The sequence below is a fragment of the Salmo salar genome, chromosome 10 (genome assembly GCF_965601325.2).
Source record: "Salmo salar chromosome 10, fSalSal1, whole genome shotgun sequence".
NCBI lineage: Eukaryota > Metazoa > Chordata > Actinopteri > Salmoniformes > Salmonidae > Salmo > Salmo salar.
The window spans coordinates 121,776,509-121,801,021 of NC_138300.1; the positions used below are offsets into that span (position 1 = coordinate 121,776,509).

Consider the following 24,513-nt stretch of genomic DNA (forward strand, 5'->3'; position numbering starts at 1 on the left):
CACACAATACCCCATAATGCAGTGGACTTCATAATGACAAAGCGAAAAACAGTTAATTTTTTTTTAGAAATGTTTGCAAATAAAACTTCATTTACATAATAAGTATTCAGACCCGTTGCTATGAAACTCGGAATTGAGCTCAGGTGCATCCTGTTTCCATTGATCATCCTTGAGATGTTTCTACAACTTGGAGTCCAACTGTGGTAAATTCAATTGATTGGACATGATTTGGAAAGGCACACACCTGTCTATATAAGGTCCCACAGTTGACAGTGCATGTCAGAGCAAAAACCAAGCCATGAGGTCAAAAGGAATTGTACGTAGAGCTCCGAGACAGGATTGTGTCGAGGCACAGATCTGGGGAAGGGTACCAAAAAATTTCTGCAGCATTGAAGGTCCAAGAGCACAGTGGCCTCCCTCATTCTTAAATGGCGGAAGCTAGGAACCACCAAGACTCTTCCTAGAGCTGGCCGCCCGGCCAAACTGAGCAACCGGGGGAGAAGGGCCTTGGTCAGGGAGGTGACCAAGAACCCGATGGTCACTCTGACAGAGGTCTAGAGTTCCTCTGTGGAGATGGGAGAACCTTCCAGGAAGACAAGCATCTCTGCAGCACTCCACCAATCAGGCCTTTATGGTAGTGTGGCCAGATGAAAGCCACTCCTCAGTAAAAGGCACATGCCAGCCCTCTTGGGAGTTTGCCAAAAGGACCCTCAGACAATGAGAAACAAGATACTCTGGTCTGATGAAACCAAGATTGAACTCTTTGGTCTGAATGTCAAGCGTCACATCTGGAGGAAACCTGGCACCATCCCTATGGTGAAGCATGGTGGTGGCAGCATCATGCTGTGGGGATGTTTTCCGGCGGCAGGGACTGGGAGACTAGTCAGGATCGAGGGGAAGATGAACAGAGTAAAGTACAGAGAGATCCTTGATGAAAACCTGCTCCAGAGCACTCAACAAAGTACTGAGTAAAGGGTCTGAATACTTATTTAAATGTGATATTTTGTATATTTAATAAAATGTGTAAACATTTCTAAAAACCAGTTTTTGCTTTGTCATTGTGATGTCATTGTGATGTCATTGTGGGGTATTGTGATGTCATTATGGGGTATTGTGATGTCATTATGGGGTATTGTGTGTAGATTGATGGGGGGGGGGGGGATATTTAATACATTAGTCTTATTCTAAAATGTAACTAAATGTGGGGGGAAAAAAATCAAGGGGTCTTAATACTTTCCAAATGCAAGACTTAGACCCCAGACACAACAAGTTACACAACATTAAAATGATCTTTAAAAATCACAGAATGAGACTTTAGAAAACGAAGAAATGTATACGTTTCCTGTTACGTTGAAAATAACAGCTCCACCACACAGCAGTAATACAGCACATGGCTACTTTATTTACATGTACAAGTATCAAGTGAATTGTATGTTGGTGGTGACTGTTGTTTGAAAACTTTAAGGCAAGACTAAAGATAGATATGGTGTGTATAAAAGTTGTGCCATGTCACCAATAAAGATGTCTCTGACTAACACTGGTATGCTCTGCTGGTCACATCGAAAGTACACAGTAAAAATGAAAACGAATGTTGTTCTCTCTCTACATAACCATGTTGACATTATTCCCAACCATCAACATAGAAAAAGAGATAATCTGTAACCAGGTGGCTGCTGTAGGATTCAAATCTAAAGTTATTTGTCACATGCTTTGTAAACAACAGGTATGGACTAACAGTGAAATGCTTACTTAATCTACTCCTGTTATTTATGAAGCATGTGACAAATAACATTTGATTAGCCTACACAATGTTCAAGTTAAACTTTACCATAAATACTAAATATTTCAGCGTAATTATACAGTAGGCCTACAGTATAAATATATTGATGGTGTGGCAAGTGACAATTAGCGTTTTCAAAGTTCTGTATCTTGATTGCTGCACTGCAAAACATTTTTTTGGGGGGACTGTAACAACAGTGGACTAATGAAACAAATGCCAAAAATATATTTTTGGAGTGGAATTGACCTTCACTGTCAAACCTCTTGACAGAAACTTGCTGAATTAAAAAGGTTATCATCCCTGTAAAATGTCTATTCCCGATGCGCTTCATATTGTAAGCTCAATATCCCGTTAGGGGATGAGGCATCTATATCATGTACAGCATGTGTTCTCTATGCCCATTGGACAGACTGAAAAGCAGACCTATGACCTCCCTCAGTGTTCTGACCCAGCATTAAGAACAGACAGAATATATATATATATATATAGACGCTCATACACACATTATACCAGTCTGTCAGCTGGACAATGGCTTCACCATGAGGCAGCAGGTCAGACCACCTTTCAGTTTAGATACCAAGGGCAGCAGGTCAGATCACCTTTCAGTTTAGATACCAAGGGCAGCAGGTCAGATCACCTTTCAGTTTAGATACCAAGGGCAGCAGGTCAGACCACCTTTCAGTTTAGATACCAAGGGCAGCAGGTCAGATCATATAAATAGAAAATGAAAATGTCTGTTCTAGTAATTGTATTAGTCTGATTGTATTTTACTGTACCGCTCAGCCTTTACAGCAGTCTTCTACCTATAGCGGACATTCTGCTGGTTAAATGAGCAGCTGACAGAAGCAGATAAACACGCGACAGAGAGAGACAGAGACAGAGACAGAGAGAGACAGAGACAGAGAGAGAGACAGAGAGAGAGACAGAGAGAGAGACAGAGAGAGAGACAGAGAGAGAGAGAGACAGAGAGAGAGAGAGAGCGCGACAGAGAGAGACAGAGAGAGAGAGAGAGAGAGCGAGAGAGAGCGAGAGAGACAGAGAGAGAAAGAGAGAGCGAGAGAGAAAGAGAGAGCGAGAGAGAAAGAGAGAGAGAAAGAGAGCGAGAGAGAGAGAGAGAGACAGAGACAGAAAAAGAGAGAGAGAGAGAGAGAGAGAAAAAGAGAGAGAGAGAGAGAGAGAAAAAGAGAGAGAGAGAGAGAGAGAGAGAGAGAGAGAGAGACAGTGAGAGCGAGAGCGAGAGAGAGAGAGAGACAGTGAGAGCGAGAGAGACAGTGAGAGCGAGAGAGACAGTGAGAGCGAGAGAGAGAGAGACAGCGAGAGCGAGAGAGACAGTGAGAGCGAGAGAGAGAGAGACAGTGAGAGCGAGAGAGAGAGAGAGAAAGAGAGAGCGAGAAAGAGAGAGAGAGAGAGAGAGAGACAGAAAGAGAAAAAGAGAGAGAGAGAGAGAGAGAGAGAGAGAGAAAAGATATCCAGGTTTCACCTTAGTGCACAGGACCAGTAACAACGTCACCAACCAACACCATAAAAATGGAACATCTTTAAACTAACAAAGTCTTGGTCCTTGAGACTACAGTATATTCAAAATGAAACTACCAAAAGATCACATTTGAACAACAACAAAAAAAAACATTAAAATGACTACATACTAATACAGTATAGTGTTTTAAATTACTCTGTACATCTTGGATTGGTCCCAAAAAAACCTACCTATTTCCTATACAGTGCACTACTTTGATCAGGGCCCATAGGACTCTACTTTTGCTCAAAGGTAGTGCACTATAAATGGAATAAGGTGTTATTTGGGACGTAAGCACTAAGTCACGTGACTGGGTGGAAAGGAGGTACTGTACAAGAAAAACATTACTTCAAATGAATAAACTTGTTTTTTTTTGTTTGTTTTTTTACCCAGAACCACCCACAAAAGTAGCATACAATATTTGGAGGAGGACAACAATCTCCCAGTTCACTTTCACAATCAGACTCTTTCTCATTTCCATATAGAGAACAAATGAGGCCACCAGACCACCATGTGTTGACTGGTGGGGTTATTGAAAACATCTGGAGTCTAACATACAGTAGAATGGGGCTGGATGGACCAAGCCCCTCCCACGTCACAGACACATCCCTGTTAAGCCCCTCCCACGCCACAGCTACATCCCTGTTAAGCCCCTCCCATGTCACAGACACATCCCTGTTAAGCCCCTCCCCCACATCCCATCCCTGATAAGCACCGCCCCCACATTTATCCCTGTTAAGCACCTCCCACTCACAACCACATCCCTGATAAGCCCCGCCCCCACATCACATCCCTGATAAGCCCCGCCCCCACATCACATCCCTGATAAGCCCCGCCCCCACATCACATCCCTGATCAGAAAGTTGTAACATTACAGAAAGTCATACATGTAATGTATAGATCTGCCATGACGGTTTGTCATGTAGAACTGTGAATAATGTCAGCTCTACACATTACATTACTAGCTGCTTCATTCAATAAACCCCAGCTCCGTTTGGAATTAAATATCTGAAAGCACCCAGAAAACCTAACCCACCCTGTGGGCCTCTGTCCCCTCCCCACCCCTCCCTGCTCTCAGATCGTCTTGGGTTGTCCTCTCTCCTCTGCCTCCTCTCAAATCGTCCTCTCTCCTCCCCTCCCTCTCAGATCTTCTTGGGCCGTCCTCTCTCCTCCCCTCCCTCTCAGATCTTCTTGGGCCGTCCTCTCTCCTCCCCTCCCTCTCAGATCATCTTGGGTCGTCCTCTCTACTCCCCTCCCTCTCAGATCTTCTTGGGTCGTACTCTCTCCTCCCTCTCAGATCTTCTTGGGCCGTCCTCTCCCCAGGTGGTAGTAATAGAAGAGAGTGACCAGGAGGAAGAGCACCTGGCTGAGGAGGAGGAGGATGGCAGCGTTGGGCAACGAGCCCATCTCCACCAGGGTGACCGACGTAACTGCAACAAGACAGGGTTGAGACAACAGTTAAAAAATGTTTTTATAAAACTCCCTCTCTCCCTCTCGCATAAAGAGACGTAGCGACTGACTGATTGATAGATAATGGATGACACTCAGTCCTGGAGATACAGTCCCTCATCGGTAATAAACTATGAAGAGGGATGAGACTTTTCAACAGTGGTAGCTGATCCAAACTCCAAACAGTACTACTGCGTCTCCAACACTAGAGGGAGCCGTTAGCCTATACACAATCTGAAGACGGTGGGCAGAACGGACAGCATGAAATACAGCAATAAGGTTCATTGAATAATAATAATAATAATATATACGGTAATAGATTTGCGGCATAAGCATGAATTTATATATTAAATACCAATATGAAAGAAGATGTGATCTCACCTAAAAACTGGACGGCAAAGTAGCATGCTTCACTTAGCAGAGTCCATTGAATGATGACCTTCTCTTGTGTATACACTCCATTCCACAAGATGAGGGACAGACCTGGAGGGGTCAGAGGTCATGGGTTATAGTTTAGTCCATTGAATGATGACCTTTCTCTTGTGTTTTACAACCCATTCCACAAGATAAGGGATAGAACTGTGGGAGGAAATGCCATCGGTAAGAGGTTAGGGGGGGTCAAAGAGGTCACGTGACAAATGGTATGGAGACATTCCTACTCCAAATCTAAATAAATCTGAAAAATATACCCTCCTCATCTTCATTCACTGGGCATTCTTCATAACACTTATCTACATAAGATATCAACAAATATTTAATTTCAGGGCTCATGTTATCGTTAATAAGCTAGAATCTAGACAGGTCCAGGGCCAGTCTACATCATTTGGGGCCCGACCTACACGGGGTCTAATTTCCTGCAATTCTATACTTTTTGCCATGGGAGATTTGGTTGGGGGCCCCCTAGAGGGAGGGGGGGTTTTGCCATGGGAGATTTGGTTGGGGGCCCCCTAGAGGAGGGGGGTTTTTGCCATGGGAGATTTGGTTGGGGGCCCCCTAGAGGGAGGGGGGTTTTTGCCATGGGAGATTGGGTTGGGGGCCCCCTAGAGGGAGGTTTTTTTTTTGCCATGGGAGATTGGGTTGGGGGCCCCCTAGCGAGATCGCTCCATAATGACCTTAGTAGTCCCAGGTTAATTTCACTACTTCTCCATAATGACCTTTAAATAAAAGAGGTCAACATTCACAAGGCAGCGGGGCAGATGGATTACCAGGCCCTGTACTCAGATCACGTGTGGACTAATTGGCAAGTGTCTTCACTGACATTTTTAACCTCTCTCTGACTGAGTCTGTAATACCTAAATGTTTCAAGCAGACCACCAGAGTCCCTATGCCCAAGAAAGTGAAGGTAACCTGTCTAAATGACTACTGCCCATCGCACTCACGTCGGTAGCCATGAAGTGCTTTGAAAGGCTGGTCATGTCTCATATCAACACCATCATCCCGGAAAACCGTAGACCCTCTCCAATTCACATATCGCGCCAACAGATCCACAGATGATGCAATCTCAATCACACTCCACACTGCCCTTGCCCACCTGGACAACAGGAACACCTACGTGAGAATGCTATTCATTGACTACAGCTTGGTGTTCAACACCATAGTATCCTCAAAGCTCATCACTAAGCTAATGACCCTGGGACTAAACAACTCCCTCTGCAACTGGATCTTGGACTTCCTGACGGGCCGCCCCCAGGTGGTAAGAGTAAGCAACAACACATCTGCCACAGCTGATCCTCAACACGGGGGCCCCTCAGTGGTGCGTGCTTAGTCCCCTCCTGTACTCCCTGTTCACCCATGACTCCATGGCCAGGCATGACGCCAACACCATCATTAAGTTTGCTGACGACACAACAGTGGTAGGCCTGATCACCGACGACGATGAGACAGCCTATAGGGAGGAGGTCAAAGAACTGGCAGTGTGGTGCCAGGACAACAACCTCTCCCTCAATGTGAGCAAGACAAAAGGAGCTGATCGTGGACTACAAGAAATGTCAGGCCGAACAGGCCTCCATTAACATCGACGGGGATGTAGTGGAGCGGGTCGAGAGTTTCGAGTTCCTTGGTGTCCGCATCACCAACAAACTATCATGATCCAAACACACCAAGGCAATCATGAAGAGGGCACGACAAAACCAAATCCTCAAAGTTCCACAGCTGCACCATTGAGAGCATCCTGACCGGTTGCGTCACCGCCTGGTATGGCAACGGCTTGGCATCTGACTGTAAGGCGCTACAGAGGATAGTGCGTATGGCCCAATGCATCACTGGGGCCAAGCTTCCTGCTATCCAAGACCTGTATAGTGCATTCATAAAGTATTCAGACACCTTGACTTATTCCACATTGTTACGTTACAGCCTTATTCTAAAATATATATATTTTTAAATACAAAATTCAGAAAAAACTTATTTACATAATAAGTATTCAGACCCTTTGCTGTGAGACTCAAAATTGAGCTCAGGTGCATCCTGTTTCCATTGGTCATCCTTGAAATGTTTATACAACTTGATTGAAGCCCACCTGTGATAAATTCAATTGATTGGACATGATTTGGAAAAGGCACACACCTGTCTAAGGTCCCACAGTTGACAGTGCATGTCAGAGCAAAAACCAAGCCATGAGGTCGAAGGAATTGTCTGTAGAGCTCCAAGACAGGATTGTGTCGAGGCACAGATTTGGGGAAGGGTACCAAAACATTTCTGCAGCATTGAAGGTCCCCAAGAACACAATGGCCTCCATCGTTCTTAAATGGAAGACGTTTGGAACCACCAAGACTCTTGCTAGAGCTGGCCGCCCGGACAAACTGAGCAATCAGGGAAGAAAGGCCTTGGTCAGGGAGGTGACCAAGAACCCGATGGTCACTGACAGAGCTCCTCTGTGGACATGGGAGAACCTACCAGAAGGACAAGCATCTCTGCATCATTCCACCCATCAGGCCTTTATGGTAGTGGCCAGACTGAAGCCACTCCTCAGTAAAAGGAACATGACAGCCCGCTTGGAATTTGCCAAAAGGCACAAAGGACTCTCAGACCATGAGAAACAAGATTCTCTGGTCTGATGAAACCAAGATTGAACTCTTTGGCCTGAATGACAAGCGTCATGTCTGGAGGAAACCTGGCACCATCCCTATGGTGAAGCATGGTGGTGGCAGCATCATGCTGTGGGGATATTTTTCAGCGGCTGAGACTGGGAGACTAGTCAGGATCAAGGGAAAGATGAACGGAGCAATTGAGCGCTCAGAGCACAAAGGTTCACCTTCCAACAAGTCAACGACCCTAAGCACACAGTCAAGACAACGCAGGAGTGGCTTCGGGACAAGTCTCTGAATGTCCTTTAGTGGCCCAGCCAGAGCCCGGACTTGAACCCGATCAAAAATCTGTGGAGAGATCTGAAAATAGCTGTGCAGCGACGCTCCCCATCCAACCTGACAGAGCTCGAGAGGGTCTTCAGAAAAGAATGGAAAATCTCCCCAAATACAGGTGTGCTAAGTTTGTAGTGTCATACCCAAGAAGATGAGTCTGTAAAGGGTAAACGGTCTGAATACTTATGTAAATGTGATACGTTTCTTTATTTGTAATACATTTGCAAAGGTTTCTAAAAAATAAAAGTTTTGCTTCATCATTATGGGGTATTGTGATGTCATTGTGGGGTATTGTGATGTCATTGTGGGGTATTGTGATGTCATTGTGGGGTATTGTGATGTCATTGTGGGGTATTGTGATGTCATTGTGGGGTATTGTCTGTAGATTGATGGGGAAAACAATGTAATCCATTTTAGAATAAGGCTGTAACGTAACAAATTGTGGAAAAAGTCAAAGGGTCTGAATACTTTCTGAATGCACTGTAGAACAACTGAAATGTTCAAAATCTATTTCTAGGAAGGCCCCCAAAAAATTGTGAAAGACACCAGTCACCCAAGTCATTAACTAGTCACTTTACCCCTACCAACATGTACAAATTACCTGGACTAACCTGTACCCCCGCACATTGACTCGGTACCGGTACCCCCCGTACAGAACCTCGTTATTGTCATGTAATCTTACTGTGTTACTTTTTATTCAAATTTTTACTTTAGTTTATTTAGCGAATATTTTCTTAACTATTTCTTGAACTGCATTGTTGGTTACGGGCTTGTAAGTAAGCATTTCACGGTAAGGTGTACACACACACACACCTGTAGTATTCAGCGCATGTGACAAATACAATTTGATTTGATTCCATAATGACTTTAGTAGTCCCTGGTTAATTTCACTACTTCTCCATAATGACCTTAGTATTCCCAGGTTCCAACAGTGGGATTTATGTTCATCTCACAGTAGGCTTGTTATGTAAAACCTTGCTAGATCTCTCTCTCTCTCTCTACTTTTCTGTCTATGGTGTCACAGTCGCCACAACCTGTTCAGAGAAACAGACCTGGGTTCAGTTTTTCAGACAATTCCATTAGTTCTACGGTGCCAGGCAAGCTCAATTAAAACATAGCTAAACTATTTGAAAGAAAACAAATACTATTTGAACCCTGAACTGAACCAGCGCCAACATAACATTAAATGACTGACTGAACACACCTGACTGGCATGATTTAAGGTCAAATGAACGCGATTATAATAATCAATTCTCATCTTCAATCCAATTCCTGTGGCGTGGAGGGCAGTATTGGCAAGGCACACCCGTACAGTCTGCATCGTTCATTGTGCCGTTGGCACCAAAGAGCGAGGATAGAAATTCTCCAATTAAATGTGTAATTAAATAAGCGAGCCGCTGCACAAAACACTGAACAGTACGACCAGAAGTACATCTAAATGATATATACCTTTTGTCCATGCATGTATATCTGGCTGAGAGATGCTTGTCCTGTTCTTCTGTGATAACATGCACTCTATTATGACTCAAACTACAGTTAGTCACATGGTCATATAGACGAGGACAGAGATGGACATGAAGGCCTCACATAAAGCATCCAATCCATGGACATGTGGGAGGGACAGAGATGGACATGAAGTCCTCACATAAAGCATCCAAACACATGGACATGTGGGAGGGACAGAGATGGACATGAAGTCCTCACATAAAGCATCCAAACACATGGACATGTGGGAGGGACAGAGATGGACATGAAGTCCTCACATAAAGCATCCAAACACATGGACATGTGGGAGGGACAGAGATGGACATGAAGTCCTCACATAAAGCATCCAAACACATGGACATGTGGGAGGGACAGAGATGGACATGAAGTCCTCACATAAAGCATCCAAACACATGGACATGTGGGAGGGACAGAGATGGACATGTGGGAGGGACAGAGATGGACATGTGGGAGGGACAGAGATGGACATGAAGTCCTCACATAAAGCATCCAATTCATGGACGACACTAATATAGTGGGAAGAATAGAGAACATCACAAGAGTGTGTGTGTGTGTGTGTGTGTGTGTGTGTGTGTGTGTGTGTGTGTGTGTGTGTGTGTTACAGTGTATATGTACCATATACAGATGAACAGCACAAGGAAGTAGCAGTGTGTGTGTGCGTACAGTGTATGTGTGTGTGTGTGTGTGTGTGTGTATACTGACTGAGTATTGCTCCTCCATAGAGCCTGATAGAGATGCTGGTGTTGTGGGTCTCTTCTTCAAACACCACCTCATAGAGCTGGTTGGGACACACCAGGGCCTGCAGAGAGGAGACAACACTTATATACACACTACACAGCATGCACTATAGCAGGAGGGGGGGCCACTTCCTCTCTAAAATACAGCAACAACAATGAACAGATTGTGCAACATGGACAACATGAACCATTGTAGTAATACAGTGGGGTATAGTTTCTGGTGGCGGCGCGTAGCTCGACGGACCAAAGGCAGCTGTCTAGACTAACGCTCCAAGAAAGCTCGTTCTGTTTATCCCAAAGTCACCAGGCTGGTTCCACCAGCATTAAACAGAGGACAACTTCATTTACTATGTAACTATTTATTATCTTCCTGTACCCCCCCCCCCCCCCCCCCCAGTAAGGCCATTCAGCTCCACTACTAGATAATGAAGACAATTCAGCTCCATTTAAATTTAGGATGCAGACAAAAGCACAGCTGTTCCTCCCAGGTATCCCCATAGAGAGAGCTAGTGTAGCCGTGATCCCCATAGAGAGAGATAGTGTAGCCGTGATCCCCATAGAGAGAGATAGTGTAGCCGTGATCCCCATAGAGAGAGATAGTGTAGCCGTGATCCCCATAGAGAGAGATAGTGTAGCCGTGATCCCCATAGAGAGAGATAGTGTAGCCGTGATCCCCATAGAGAGAGATAGTGTAGCCGTGATCCCCATAGAGAGAGATAGTGTAGCCGTGATCCCCATAGAGAGAGATAGTGTAGCCGTGATCCCCATAGAGAGAGATAGTGTAGCCGTGATCCCCATAGAGAGAGATAGTGTAGCCGTGATCCCCATAGAGAGAGATAGTGTAGCCGTGATCCCCATAGAGAGAGATAGTGTAGCCGTGATCCCCATAGAGAGAGATAGTGTAGCCGTGATCCCCATAGAGAGAGATAGTGTAGCCGTGATCACCATAGAGAGAGATAGTGTAGCCGTGATCACCATAGAGAGAGATAGTGTAGCCGTGATCACCATAGAGAGAGATAGTGTAGCCGTGATCCCCATAGAGAGAGATAGTGATATATTTTCATTTAACACTTTTTTGGTTACTACATGATTCCATAGTTTTGATGCCTTCATTATTACCAACATTTTCCCGGCCGCCAAAGACATGGATGTCGATTATGGCAGCCCCCCCTCCCCCCCACACCTCTCTGATTAAATGTGGAAGACACATTTCAGTTGAATACATTCAGTTGTACAACTGACTAGGTCTCCCCCCTTTCCCTGTACAACTGACTAGGTATCCCCCCTTTCCCTGTACAACTGACTAGGTATCCCCCCCTTAACATGTACAACTGACTAGGTATCCCCCCTTTCCCTATATAACTGACTAGGTATCCCCCCCTTTCCCTGTACAACTGACTAGGTATCCCCCCTTTCCCTGTACAACTGACTAGGTATCCCCCCTTTCCCTGTACAACTGACTAGGTATCCCCCTTTCCCTGTACAACTGACTAGGTATCCCCCCCTTTCCCTGTACAACTGACTAGGTATCCCCCCCTTTCCCTGTACAACTGACTAGGTATCCCCCCCTTTCCCTATACAACTGACTAGGTATCCCCCCCTTTCCCTATACAACTGACTAGGTATCCCCCTTTCCCTATACAACTGACTAGGTATCCCCCCCTTTCCCTGTACAACTGACTAGGTATCCCCCCCTTTCCCTGTACAACTGACTAGGTATCCCCCCTTAACCTGTACAACTGACTAGGTATCCCCCTTTCCCTATACAACTGGCTAGGTATCCCCCCCTTTCCCTGTACAACTGACTAGGTATCCCCCCCTTTCCCTGTACAACTGACTAGGTATCCCCCTTTCCCTGTACAACTGACTAGGTATCCCCCTTTCCCTGTACAACTGACTAGGTATCCCCCTTTCCCTGTACAACTGACTAGGTATCCCCCCTTTCCCTGTACAACTGACTAGGTATCCCCCCCTTTCCCTATACAACTGGCTAGGTATCCCCCCCTTTCCCTATACAACTGGCTAGGTATCCCCCCCTTTCCCTATACAACTGGCTAGGTATCCCTCCCTTTCCCTGTACAACTGACTAGGTATCCCCCCTTTCCCTGTACAACTGACTAGGTATCCCCCCCTTAACCTGTACAACTGACTAGGTATCCCCCCCTTAACCTGTACAACTGACTAGGTATCCCCCCTTTCCCTATACAACTGACTAGGTATCCCCCCTTTCCCTGTACAACTGACTAGGTATCCCCCTTTCCCTGTACAACTGACTAGGTATCCTCCCTTTCCCTATACAACTGACTAGGTATCCCCCCTTTCCCTGTACAACTGACTAGGTATCCCCCCCTTAACCTGTACAACTGGCTAGGTATCCCCCCCTTAACCTGTACAACTGGCTAGGTACCCCCCTTTCCCTGTACAACTGACTAGGTATCCCCCCCTTAACCTGTACAACTGACTAGGTATCCCTCCTTTCCCTATACAACTGACTAGGTACCCCCCTTTCCCTGTACAACTGACTAGGTATCCCCCCCTTAACCTGTACAACTGGCTAGGTACCCCCCTTTCCCTGTACAACTGACTAGGTATCCCCCCCTTTCCCTATACAACTGGCTAGGTATCCCCCCCTTTCCCTATACAACTGGCTAGGTATCCCCCCCTTTCCCTATACAACTGGCTAGGTATCCCTCCCTTTCCCTGTACAACTGACTAGGTATCCCCCCTTTCCCTGTACAACTGACTAGGTATCCCCCCCTTAACCTGTACAACTGACTAGGTATCCCCCCCTTAACCTGTACAACTGACTAGGTATCCCCCCTTTCCCTATACAACTGACTAGGTATCCCCCCTTTCCCTGTACAACTGACTAGGTATCCCCCTTTCCCTGTACAACTGACTAGGTATCCCCCCTTTCCCTATACAACTGACTAGGTATCCCCCCTTTCCCTGTACAACTGACTAGGTATCCCCCCCTTAACCTGTACAACTGACTAGGTATCCCCCTTTCCCTGTACAACTGACTAGGTATCCCCCCTTTCCCTGTACAACTGACTAGGTATCCCCCCTTTCCCTGTACAACTGACTAGGTATCCCCCCCTTAACCTGTACAACTGACTAGGTATCCCTCCTTTCCCTATACAACTGACTAGGTACCCCCCTTTCCCTGTACAACTGACTAGGTATCCCCCCCTTAACCTGTACAACTGGCTAGGTACCCCCCTTTCCCTGTACAACTGACTAGGTATCCCCCCTTTCCCTGTACAACTGACTAGGTATCCCCCCTTTCCCTGTACAACTGACTAGGTATCCCCCCCTTAACCTGTACAACTGACTAGGTATCCCTCCTTTCCCTATACAACTGACTAGGTATCCCCCTTTCCCTGTACAACTGACTAGGTATCCCCCCCTTTCCCTATACAACTGACTAGGTATCCCCCTTTCCCTATACAACTGACTAGGTATCCCCCCTTTCCCTGTAGAACTGACTAGGTATCCCCCCCTTTCCCTGTACAACTGACTAGGTATCCCCCCTTTCCCTGTACAACTGACTAGGTATCCCCCCTTTCCCTGTACAACTGACTAGGTATCCCCCCTTTCCCTGTACAACTGACTAGGTATCCCCCCTTTCCCTGTACAACTGACTAGGTATCCCCCCTTTCCCTATACAACTGACTAGGTATCCCCCTTTCCCTATACAACTGACTAGGTATCCCCCCTTTCCCTATACAACTGACTAGGTATCCCCCTTTCCCTGTACAACTGACTAGGTATCCCCCTTTCCCTTCAATTCTACAATGTAGAAAATAGTAAAAGAAAAAATATATATATAAACCCTGGAATGAGTAGGTGTCCAAACGTTTGACTGGTACTGTATATTTCCCTTGACGGTGTGATGTTTAATGTGAAATAAATTGTACCTGTAGGTTTTAAATGGCTTATGTGACTCTCTATACATCAGAATGATCATTGCAGAAGTTTCTGAGCGTGGCTAGAACCCAGGTCATCAAGACACTCACCATCAAGGACATAACTGTGAAGGCCAACGCAGAGATGATGATCCAGACCCTGTAGAGAGAGAGAGAGAGAGAGAGACACAGAGAGAGAGAGAGACACACAGAGACACAGAGACACAGAGAGACAGAGAGACAGAGAGACAGAGAGACAGAGAGAGATTTATTTACCCAAAAACTGCCATTAAAATAGATTGATCTGACAGTAATATTAGATTCCCCCCAGGTGGTGTGTTCTCTCACCTTAGACCAACAGGCTCTCGCACCTGATACTTAATGTCATTCCCCAGCATCTGACTGAGCTGTGAGGAGAGAGAGAGGAAGAGAGGAAGGAAGAGAGGAAGGAAGAGAGGAAGGAAGAGAGGAAGGAAGAGAGGAGAGGAGGAAAGGGAGAGACGGGAGAGAAAGAGAGAGGGAGGAGAGAGGAGGAGAGAGAAAGACAGAAATAGAAAGGAGGGGATCATTAAGACGTTTTCTAATTAGAGCTCGTTATAGGTCTATCAGGGAGGAACCTGACAGATTATTAAGAGGAAGCAGACACCACATAAAATAACAAAACAAAAAAGACACGGAAGCAGATATCCCATTAACAAGGCCTTGGATTAATCACAAACTATATTTAAACAGAAAATCAAATTTAGCACTAATTAGCAATTCTCTCTTCATCACCCATACTGCACACCACCCCATACTGCACACCACCCTGTATGTCAAAGAACGGAGCTTTACATTGTTAGTGCATGGGACAGCGCCACGCCTCTAGCGGGGACAGCGCCACGCCCCTAACGGGGATAACACATCAGATGATTGTTTACTCATAAATTAACTAAATTCTGTGCAGCATTGTGGAACCCAGCATGTCAACACAGATGGTACAACATGCGAGTTCATATAAAACATCCACAGAGCCAATGCCTCATGACTTAATACAGTAACTCTAAACTGAAGACGCATGCAGTATACATTTATCCCTGCAACAAGTGGTCTACAACGCTAATACAATTCACATGATCCTTAAAACCAGACAAAAAAAATCTAATTTTATTAAGTCGCATGCGCCGAATACAACAGGTCCCTAAACAATGCAGTTTAAAAATATATTTATATTGTTTAAATACGAATATAAAAAGTAACAAGTAATAGAAGCCAGCACCAAAGCATTATGATGTCATTACTGTGGAAAAAGCAAAAAGAACGTTACAGCTGATTCATTGCTATTTTATTATTATTTTATTAGTCTATAAGATGGTCTATTAGTGTAGAACCCATGATAATTCACTGACATTAACTCATATCATGCTTTAATTGGCAGTAGGAACTGGGCAGGGGCGTGTCTGTATGTATGAACAGTTGAAGTTGGAAGTTTACATCCACTTAGGTTGGAGTCATTAAAACTCGTTTTCCAACCACTCCACAAATTTCTTGTTAACAAATTATAGTTTTGGCAAGTCGGGTTAGGATATCTACTTTGTGCATTACAAGTCATTTTTCCAACAATTGTTTACAGACAGATTATTTCACTTATAATTCACTGTATCACAATTCCAGTGGGTCAGAAGTTTACATACACTAAGTTGACTGTGCCTTTAAACAGCTTGGAAAATTCCAGAAAATTATGTCATGGCTTTAGAAGCTTCTGATAAGCTAATTGACATCATTTCAGTTAATTGGAGGTGTACCTGTGGATGCATTTCAAGGCCTACCTTCAAACTCCGTGCCTCTTTGCTTGACATCATGGGAAAATCAAAAGAAATCAGCCAAGACCTCAGAAATACATTTTGTAGACCTCCACAAGTCTGATTCATCCAATTTCCAAACGCCTGAAAGTACCACATTCATCTGTACAAACAATAGTACACAAGTATAAACACCATGAGACCACACATACCACTCAGGAAGGAGATGCGTTCTGTCTCCTAGAGATGAAAGTGCTTTGGTGTGAAAAGTGCAAATCAATCCCAGAACAACAGCAAAGGACCTTGTGAAGATGCTGGAGGAAACAGGTACAAAAGTATCTATATCCACAATAAAACGAGTCCTGTATCGACATAACCTGAAAGGCTGCTCAGCAAGGAAGAAGCCACTGCTCCAAAACCGCCATAAAAAAAGCCAGACTGCAGTTTGCAACTGCACATGGGGAAAAAGATCGTACTTTTTGGAGAAATGTCCTCTGGTCTGATGAAACAAAAATAGAACAGTTTGGCCATTATAACCATCGTTATGTTTGGAGGAAAAAGGGGGAGGCTTGCAAGCCGAAGAACACCATCCCAACCATGAAGCACGGGGGTGGCAGCATCATGTTGTGGGGGTGCTGTGCTGCAGGAGGGACTGGTGCACTTCACAAAATAGATGGCATCATGAGGCTGGAAAATTATGTGGATATATTGAAGCAACATCAAGACATCAGTCAGGAAGTTAAAGCTTGGTCACAAATGGGTCTTCCAAATGGACAATGACCCCAAGCATACTTCCAAAGTTGTGGCAAAATGGCTTAAGGACAACAAAGTCAAGGTATTGGAGTGGCCATCACAAAGCCCTGACCTCAATCCTATAGAAAATGTGTGGGCAGAACTGAAAAAGCATGTGCGAGCAAGGAGGCCTACAAACCTGACTCAGTTACACCAGCTCTGTCAGGAGGAATGGGCAAAAATTCACCCAACTTATTGTGGGAAGCTTGTGGAAGGCTACCTGAAACGTTTGACCCAAGTTCAACAATTTAAAGGCAATGCTACCAAATACTAATTGAGTGTATGTAAACTTCGGACCCACTGGGAATGTGATGAAAGAAATCAAACCTGAAATAAATAATTCCCTCTACTATTATTCTGACATTTCACATTCTTAAAATAAAGTGGTGATCCTAACTGACCTAAAACAGGGAATTTATACTAGGATTAAATGTCAGGAATTGTGAAAAACTATTTTTAAATGTGTTTGGCTAAGGTGTATGTAAACTTCCGACTTCAACTGTATGTATGTATGTATGTATGTATGTATGTATGTATGTATGTATGTATGCATGTAAACTCAGCAAAAAAAGAAACGTCCCTTTTTCAGGACCCGGTCTTTCAAAGATAATTCATAAAAATCCCAATAACTTCACAGATCTTCATTGTAAAGGGTTTAAACACTGTTTCCCATGCTTGTTCAATGAACCATAAACAATTAATGAACATACACCTGTGGAACGGTCATTAAGACACTGACAGCTTGCAGACTGTAGGCAATTAAGGTCACAGATATGAAAACTTAGGACACTAAAGAGGCCTTTCTACTGACTCTGAAAATCACCAAAAGAAAGTTGCCCAGGGTCCCTGCTCATCTGCGTGAATGTGCCTTAGGCATGCTGCATGGAGGCATGAGGACTGCAGATGTGGCCAGGGCAATAAACTACAATGTCTGTACTGTTAGACGCCTAAGACAGCGCAACAGTGAGACAGGACGGACAGCTGATCGTCCTCGCAGTGGCAGACCACGTGTAACAACACCTGCACAGGATCAGTACATCCGAACATCACACCTGCGGGACAGGTACAGGATGACAACAACAACTGCCTGAATTACACCTGGAACGCACAATCACATCCTTACATTAGCCGTGGATGTGTCATGGCCCAGTCACCCCGTCATAACCTAAACCTTAAGAAAAGTCAACTCCCTCTCACACCTCATCCAAGGCTAATGTATGGATAGTATATACCGGTCACCAGTTGTACGGTGTTTCATCCAACACATTGGTGCGGCTGGCTTCCGGGTTATGCAAGCAGTGTGTCAAGAAGCAGTGTGGCTTGGCAGGGTCGTGTTTCCTAAGGAGGCATGGCTCTCGACCTTCGCCTCTCCCGAGTGCATACGGGAGTTGCAGCGATGAGACAAGACTGTAACTACCAATTGGAAAGGACCATTGATGAATTAGGTCTGTTATTTCAGACAGAAATCAATATGGCCAAAGGGGAACAGGACAGGAGCTGTGAGGATGACGTTATGCATTTGAACTTGAAGGGTTTGAGGTTGTCAGGACAATGAAAACTTCCCAGAATAGGGTTCACTGGTGATTGTCTGAGTCTCTCAAATACGCACACACACTCTACAGAGACTCTCACACACACACACTCTACAGAGACTCTCACACACACACACAGAGACTCAATCACACCCTTCTCGCAATTTCAGGTGGAAACATGTGAAATATAACGAACGTCTATAAATTTCAGCTGTTTTAAAAACATTGCTCTGCTATTAGTATTTTTACGGTATGAATGTTGAGCTCAAAAGAAACAAATTGTGTTTACACTGCCCTTCTTAGAGGGAGGGCAACTGTCTGGCGTCGTGTCAGTGTCAAGAGGTTGTATGTTCGAGACGTGACTTTACATTGCAGTAATGTCTCTCGAGAACTGATAACCTCTCCAGAATCTCTCGGAATTCTCATCAATGAGAATAGACCCCAAGGCACAAATACACCACACACAACACACACACACACAATCTAAAAGGAGATGAGAAGGACTGAAGTGGCTTCATGGCCATCTATTATGGGATGTTGATGATGTCCAAATCACAAAATAACAGGAGGGAGGAAATGGAAATATAAGGAGCCTAAAATTGCAGCGGAAAGGGAAAGATAAGAGAGCCAGAGTGTACAGACAGCCCTAATCTCTACGCTTCAGCCAAGAACACTGTATTTCACCGTCTAGTGAAACTGAAGCCCTTTACCCTGCCTGGTTGGCTCTCGCTGTCTGTGGCAGGTTTTGGGGTACATGGAAAAAAAAAATCACTGGTCTTAACCTGACTGAGCTGGTAAAAACCTTTAAAAAAAAAAAATGCTCTGGAACCATTGTGAAAACGTCCCGCATGGGACTGGAAGTGTAAGTGTGTAATTCATACATGCATAATCTATGAGCAGAATAACAGCATACCTCAATGAGCCAAGAAATTCATAGTTTCGAAAGCGACTGCTTTTCTGAAAGCTGTGCTGTGGCATTTGGGTCAGCCCCCTAGCAATTAAAGTTCTAGCCAATGAGCTTCAGCCGCCTTGCCATTTGAGTGACAGCTAGCAAGATGCAGAGAGCGCGAGAGAGCGAGCGCGAGAGAGCAATGACGTGGCGCACATATGTGACTTGGTACACATTTTTCAGGGACCACTTTTGGCTCGTGAGCGCTACTTATAGAACTACAGGCTAAAAAGTATACAAAAGTACATGAGAATCTCTTTTAAAGACAGGAGATAGGCCTGGCTGCACACCAGAATCCCCACCTTAACACAAGCCTAAGCACAGCATACACATGCCTGTGACATCTAACAGTATGACTTTAGAACTGGCTTGAGAAATATATAACAAGAGGAAAAGCAAAGGACTTGCCTGAGGAGGGGAAGAGAAACGGGAGGAGGAGAAACGGGAGGAGAAACGGGAGGAGGAGAAACGGGAGGAGGAGAAACGGGAGGAGGAAGAGAAACGGGAGGAGGAAGAGAAACAGGGGGAGGAGAAACGGGAGGAGGAGAAACGGGAGGAGGAGAAACGGGAGGAGGAGAAACGGGAGGAGAGGAGGAGAAACGGGAGGAGGGGAAGAGAAACGGGAGGAGGGGAAGAGAAACGGGAGGAGAGGAGGAGAAACGGGAGGAGGGGAAGAGAAACGGGAGAAGAAACGGGGGAGGGGGGACGGGGGGAGAGGAGAAACGGGAGGAGGGGAGGACGGGAGAAACGGGGAGGGGGAGGGGGAGGAGGGGGAGAGAACGGGAGAAGAAACGGGAGGAGGGGGAAGAGAAATGGGAGGAGGGGGAAGAGAAACGGGAGGAGAAACGGGAGGAGGGGGAAGAGAAATGGGAGGAGAAACGGGAGGAGAGGAGAGAGAGGAGCATACGGTAATCTAAACTGTTATGGTCTAGCTTTGACACCACTAAGAGACAAAGCCGGGCAGCATTCAGACAGATGGAGTTAAAATCCCACAGCCCTTGAGATCTCTTCAGTCCATTACTATTCTCATTCCCCGCTGCTCATCTCTCAGCCTTGGCAAAACACACAACTCAATTACCATCCTAGTACACAAATCACAGATTGTAACAACGTCATTGTTCAATTCACTGTGATCCAGTCAGTAGCCTACACTTACATCCTTCTGTATCGGTCTTCATGCTAGAACCATTGCATAGTATTCCCTCCCAGCAGAAAGAGGGCTTACAGCAGACCTTGGCTCAAGGCCCGGGGACAATATCACTGGCCTAAGTAAATTGTTTGTTTCAGCGCACGGGAAGAGCAGGAAAACAGAAGGGCAGCGGGTAACAGCCGGACGACTTCCCTCCTTTGTTTACAAGGACGAAGTGTGTGTGTGTGTGTGTGTGTGTGTGTGTGTGTGTGTGTGTGTGTGTGCGTGCGTGTGTGTGTGTGTACACGCGTCCTGAGACAAAACCTTCCTCCACGCCAACCTCCCCGCTCTCTGTTTGTAATATGATTGTGATCTCCCAGGGGTGTTGTTGTCTGAGCGGAGGCTGATGAGGTGCTTACGTCAACTCAACTGAAACGAAAACACCACCATTTCATTTTCTGTGTTTGCTAGTCTAACAAAGCAATTACTTGCAATTCCAATAAGATGTTATTTTCTCGTCAGGGGGAGATGGATAATTAACAACTGGCAGACGAGCAGACCATTGCGTTAAGGAAGTAATTCTTCTTTCTTCTGAGTCAAATGTTTATATAGCAGTAACTGATCACCCCACTCCTCCTCACACTCCTCTGGCTTCCAGTCAAAGCTCCCATTCACTACTAGACCATGGTGCTTACCTACAGAGCAGCAAGAGGAAGTGCGCCCTCCCTTACATTGAGGCTATGCTCAAGAGGGTAGCGCCCTCTCAGCCCAGCCAAAGCACTTCTGTTCTGGCAACCCAATTGTGGAACCATCTTCCTCCTGAAGCTAGGGCTGCAGATTCCCTGCCAGTCTTCCCCCTGAAGCTAGTACAGCAGAGTCCCTGTCCATCTTCCCCCTGAAGCTAGGACAGCAGAGTCCCTGTCCATCTTCCCCCTGAAGCTAGTACAGCAGAGTCCCTGTCCATCTTCCCCCTGAAGCTAGGACAGCAGAGTCCCTGCCCATCTTCCCCCTGAAGCTAGGACAGCAGAGTCCCTGTCCATCTTCCCCCTGAAGCTAGGACAGCAGAGTCCCTGTCCATCTGCCCCCCTGAAGCTAGGACAGCAGAATCCCTGTCCATCTTCCCCCCTGAAGCTAGGACAGCAGAGTCCCTGTCCATCTTCCCCCCTGAAGCTAGGACAGCAGAGTCCCTGTCCATCTTCCCCCTGAAGCTAGGACAGCAGAGTCCCTGTCCATCTTTCCCCTGAAGCTAGGACAGCAGAGTCCCTGTCCATCTTTCCCCTGAAGCTAGGACAGCAGAGTCCCTGTCCATCTTCCCCCTGAAGCTAGTACAGCAGAGTCCCTGTCCGTCTTCCCCCCTGAAGCTAGGACAGCAGAGTCCCTGTCCGTCTTCCCCCCTGAAGCTAGGACAGCAGAGTCCCTGTCCATCTTCCCCCCTGAAGCTAGGACAGCAGAGTCCCTGCCCATCTTCCCCCTGACGCTAGGACAGCAGAGTCCCTGTCCATCTTCCCCCTGAAGCTAGGACAGCAGAGTCCCTGTCCATCTGCCCCCCTGAAGCTAGGACAGCAGAGTCCCTGTCCATCTTCCCCCTGAAGCTAGGACAGCAGAGTCCCTGTCCATCTGCCCCCCTGAAGCTAGGACAGCAGAATCCCTGTCCATCTTCCCCCCTGAAGCTAGGACAGCAGAGTCCCTGTCCATCTTTCCCCTGAAGCTAGGACAGCAGAGTCCCTGTCCATCTTCCCCCTGAAGCTAGGACAGCAGAGTCCCTGCCCATCTTCCCCCTGAAGCTAGGAATGCAGAGTCCCTGTCCATCTTCCCCCTGAAGCTAGGACAGCAGAGTCCCTGTCCATCTTCCCCCTGAAGCTAGGACAGCAGAGTCCCTGTCCATCTTCCCCCTGAAGCTAGTACAGCAGAGTCCCTGTCCGTCTTCCCCCCTGAAGCTAGGACAGCAGAGTCCCTGTCCATCTTCCCCCCTGAAGCTAGGACAGCAGAGTCCCTGTCCATCTTCCCCCTGACGCTAGGACAGCAGAGCCCTGTCCATCTTCCCCCTGAAGCTAGGACAGCAGAGTCCCTGCCCCGTCCCTGCCAGTCTTCCCCCTGAAGCTAGGACAGCAGAGTCCCTGTCCATCTTCCCCCTGAAGCTAGGACAGCAGAGTCCCTGTCCATCTTCCCCCTGAAGCTAGGACAGCAGAGTCCCTGTCCATCTTCCCCCCTGAAGCTAGGACAGCAGAGTCCCTGTCCATCTTCCCCCTGAAGCTAGGACAGCAGAGTCCCTGTCCATCTTCCCCCCTGAAGCTAGGACAGCAGAGTCCCTGTCCATCTTCCCCCCTGAAGCTAGGACAGCAGAGTCCCTGTCCATCTTCCCCCTGAAGCTAGTACAGCAGAGTCCCTGTCCATCTTCCCCCTGAAGCTAGGACAGCAGAGTCCCTGTCCGTCTTCCCCCCTGAAGCTAGGACAGCAGAGTCCCTGCCCATCTTCCCCCCTGAAGCTAGGACAGCAGAGTCCCTGTCCATCTTTCCCCTGAAGCTAGGACAGCAGAGTCCCTGTCCATCTTCCCCCCCTGAAGCTAGTACAGCAGAGTCCCTGTCCATCTTCCCCCCTGAAGCTAGGACAGCAGAGTCCCTGTCCATCTTCCCCCCTGAAGCTAGGACAGCAGAGTCCCTGTCCATCTTCCCCCCTGAAGCTAGGACAGCAGAGTCCCTGTCCATCTTCCCCCCTGAAGCTAGGACAGCAGAGTCCCTGTCCATCTTCCCCCTGAAGCTAGGACAGCAGAGTCCCTGTCCGTCTTCCCCCTGAAGCTAGGACAGCAGAGTCCCTGTCCGTCTTCCCCCTGACGCTAGGACAGCAGAGTCCCTGCCCGTCTTCCCCCTGACGCTAGGACAGCAGAGTCCCTGCCCATCTTCCCCCTGACGCTAGGACAGCAGAGTCCCTGTCCATCTTCCCCCTGAAGCTAGGACAGCAGAGTCCCTGTCCGTCTTCCCCCCTGAAGCTAGGACAGCAGAGTCCCTGCCCATCTTCCCCCTGAAGCTAGGACAGCAGAGTCCCTGTCCATCTTCCCCCCTGAAGCTAGGACAGCAGAGTCCCTGTCCATCTTCCCCCTGAAGCTAGGACAGCAGAGTCCCTGTCCATCTTCCCTCTGGAGCTAGGACAGCAGAGTCCCTGTCCATCTTCCCCCCTGAAGCTAGGACAGCAGAGTCCCTGTCCATCTTCCCCCTGAAGCTAGGACAGCAGAGTCCCTGTCCATCTTCCCCCCTGAAGCTAGGACAGCAGAGTCCCTGTCCATCTTCCCCCTGAAGCTAGGACAGCAGAGTCCCTGTCCATCTTCCCCCTGAAGCTAGAGCAGCAGAGTCCCTGTCCATCTTCCCCCTGAAGCTAGGACAGCAGAGTCCCTGTCCATCTTCCCCCTGAAGCTAGAGCAGCAGAGTCCCTGTCCATCTTCCCCCTGAAGCTAGAGCAGCAGAGTCCCTGTCCATCTTCCCCCCTGAAGCTAGGACAGCAGAGTCCCTGTCCATCTTCCCCCCTGAAGCTAGGACAGCAGAGTCCCTGTCCATCTTCCCCCCTGAAGCTAGGACAGCAGAGTCCCTGCCCATCTTCCCCCTGAAGCTAGGACAGCAGAGTCCCTGTCCATCTTCCCCCCTGAAGCTAGGACAGCAGAGACCATGCACGTCTTCCCCCTGAAGCTAGGACAGCAGAGACCATGCATGTCTTCCCCCTGACGCTAGGACAGCAGAGTCCCTGTCCATCTTCCCCCTGAAGCTAGGACAGCAGAGTCCCTGTCCATCTTCCCCCTGAAGCTAGAGCAGCAGAGTCCCTGTCCATCTTCCCCCTGAAGCTAGGACAGCAGAGTCCCTGTCCATCTTCCCCCCTGAAGCTAGGACAGCAGAGTCCCTGTCCATCTTCCCCCCTGAAGCTAGGACAGCAGAGTCCCTGTCCATCTTCCCCCCTGAAGCTAGGACAGCAGAGTCCCTGTCCATCTTCCCCCTGAAGCTAGGACAGCAGAGTCCCTGTCCATCTTCCCCCCTGAAGCTAGGACAGCAGAGACCATGCACGTCTTCCCCCTGAAGCTAGGACAGCAGAGACC

The 24,513-nt window shown here is 47.2% G+C and overlaps 1 protein-coding gene across 4 annotated transcripts in view; it reads right to left on the reverse strand.

Moving 5' to 3' along the window:
- Positions 1–1,379: 1,379 nt before the first annotated feature.
- The window catches only part of LOC106561729 (tumor protein p53-inducible protein 11), a 104,346-nt gene continuing 81,212 nt past the window's right edge, over positions 1,380–24,513 (reverse strand). For all 4 annotated transcript variants that reach the window (XM_082957453.1, XM_045688572.2, XM_045688571.2 and 1 more), the window contains 5 exons: positions 14,601–14,659; positions 14,364–14,412; positions 10,310–10,406; positions 5,127–5,228; positions 1,380–4,726 (listed from right to left, as the gene is read on the reverse strand). In XM_082957453.1, coding sequence (XP_082813579.1) covers positions 4,590–4,726; positions 5,127–5,228; positions 10,310–10,406; positions 14,364–14,412; positions 14,601–14,659 — 444 coding nt within the window. In that variant the 3' untranslated portion in view covers positions 1,380–4,589. The remainder of the gene's footprint in view (positions 4,727–5,126; positions 5,229–10,309; positions 10,407–14,363; positions 14,413–14,600; positions 14,660–24,513) is intronic.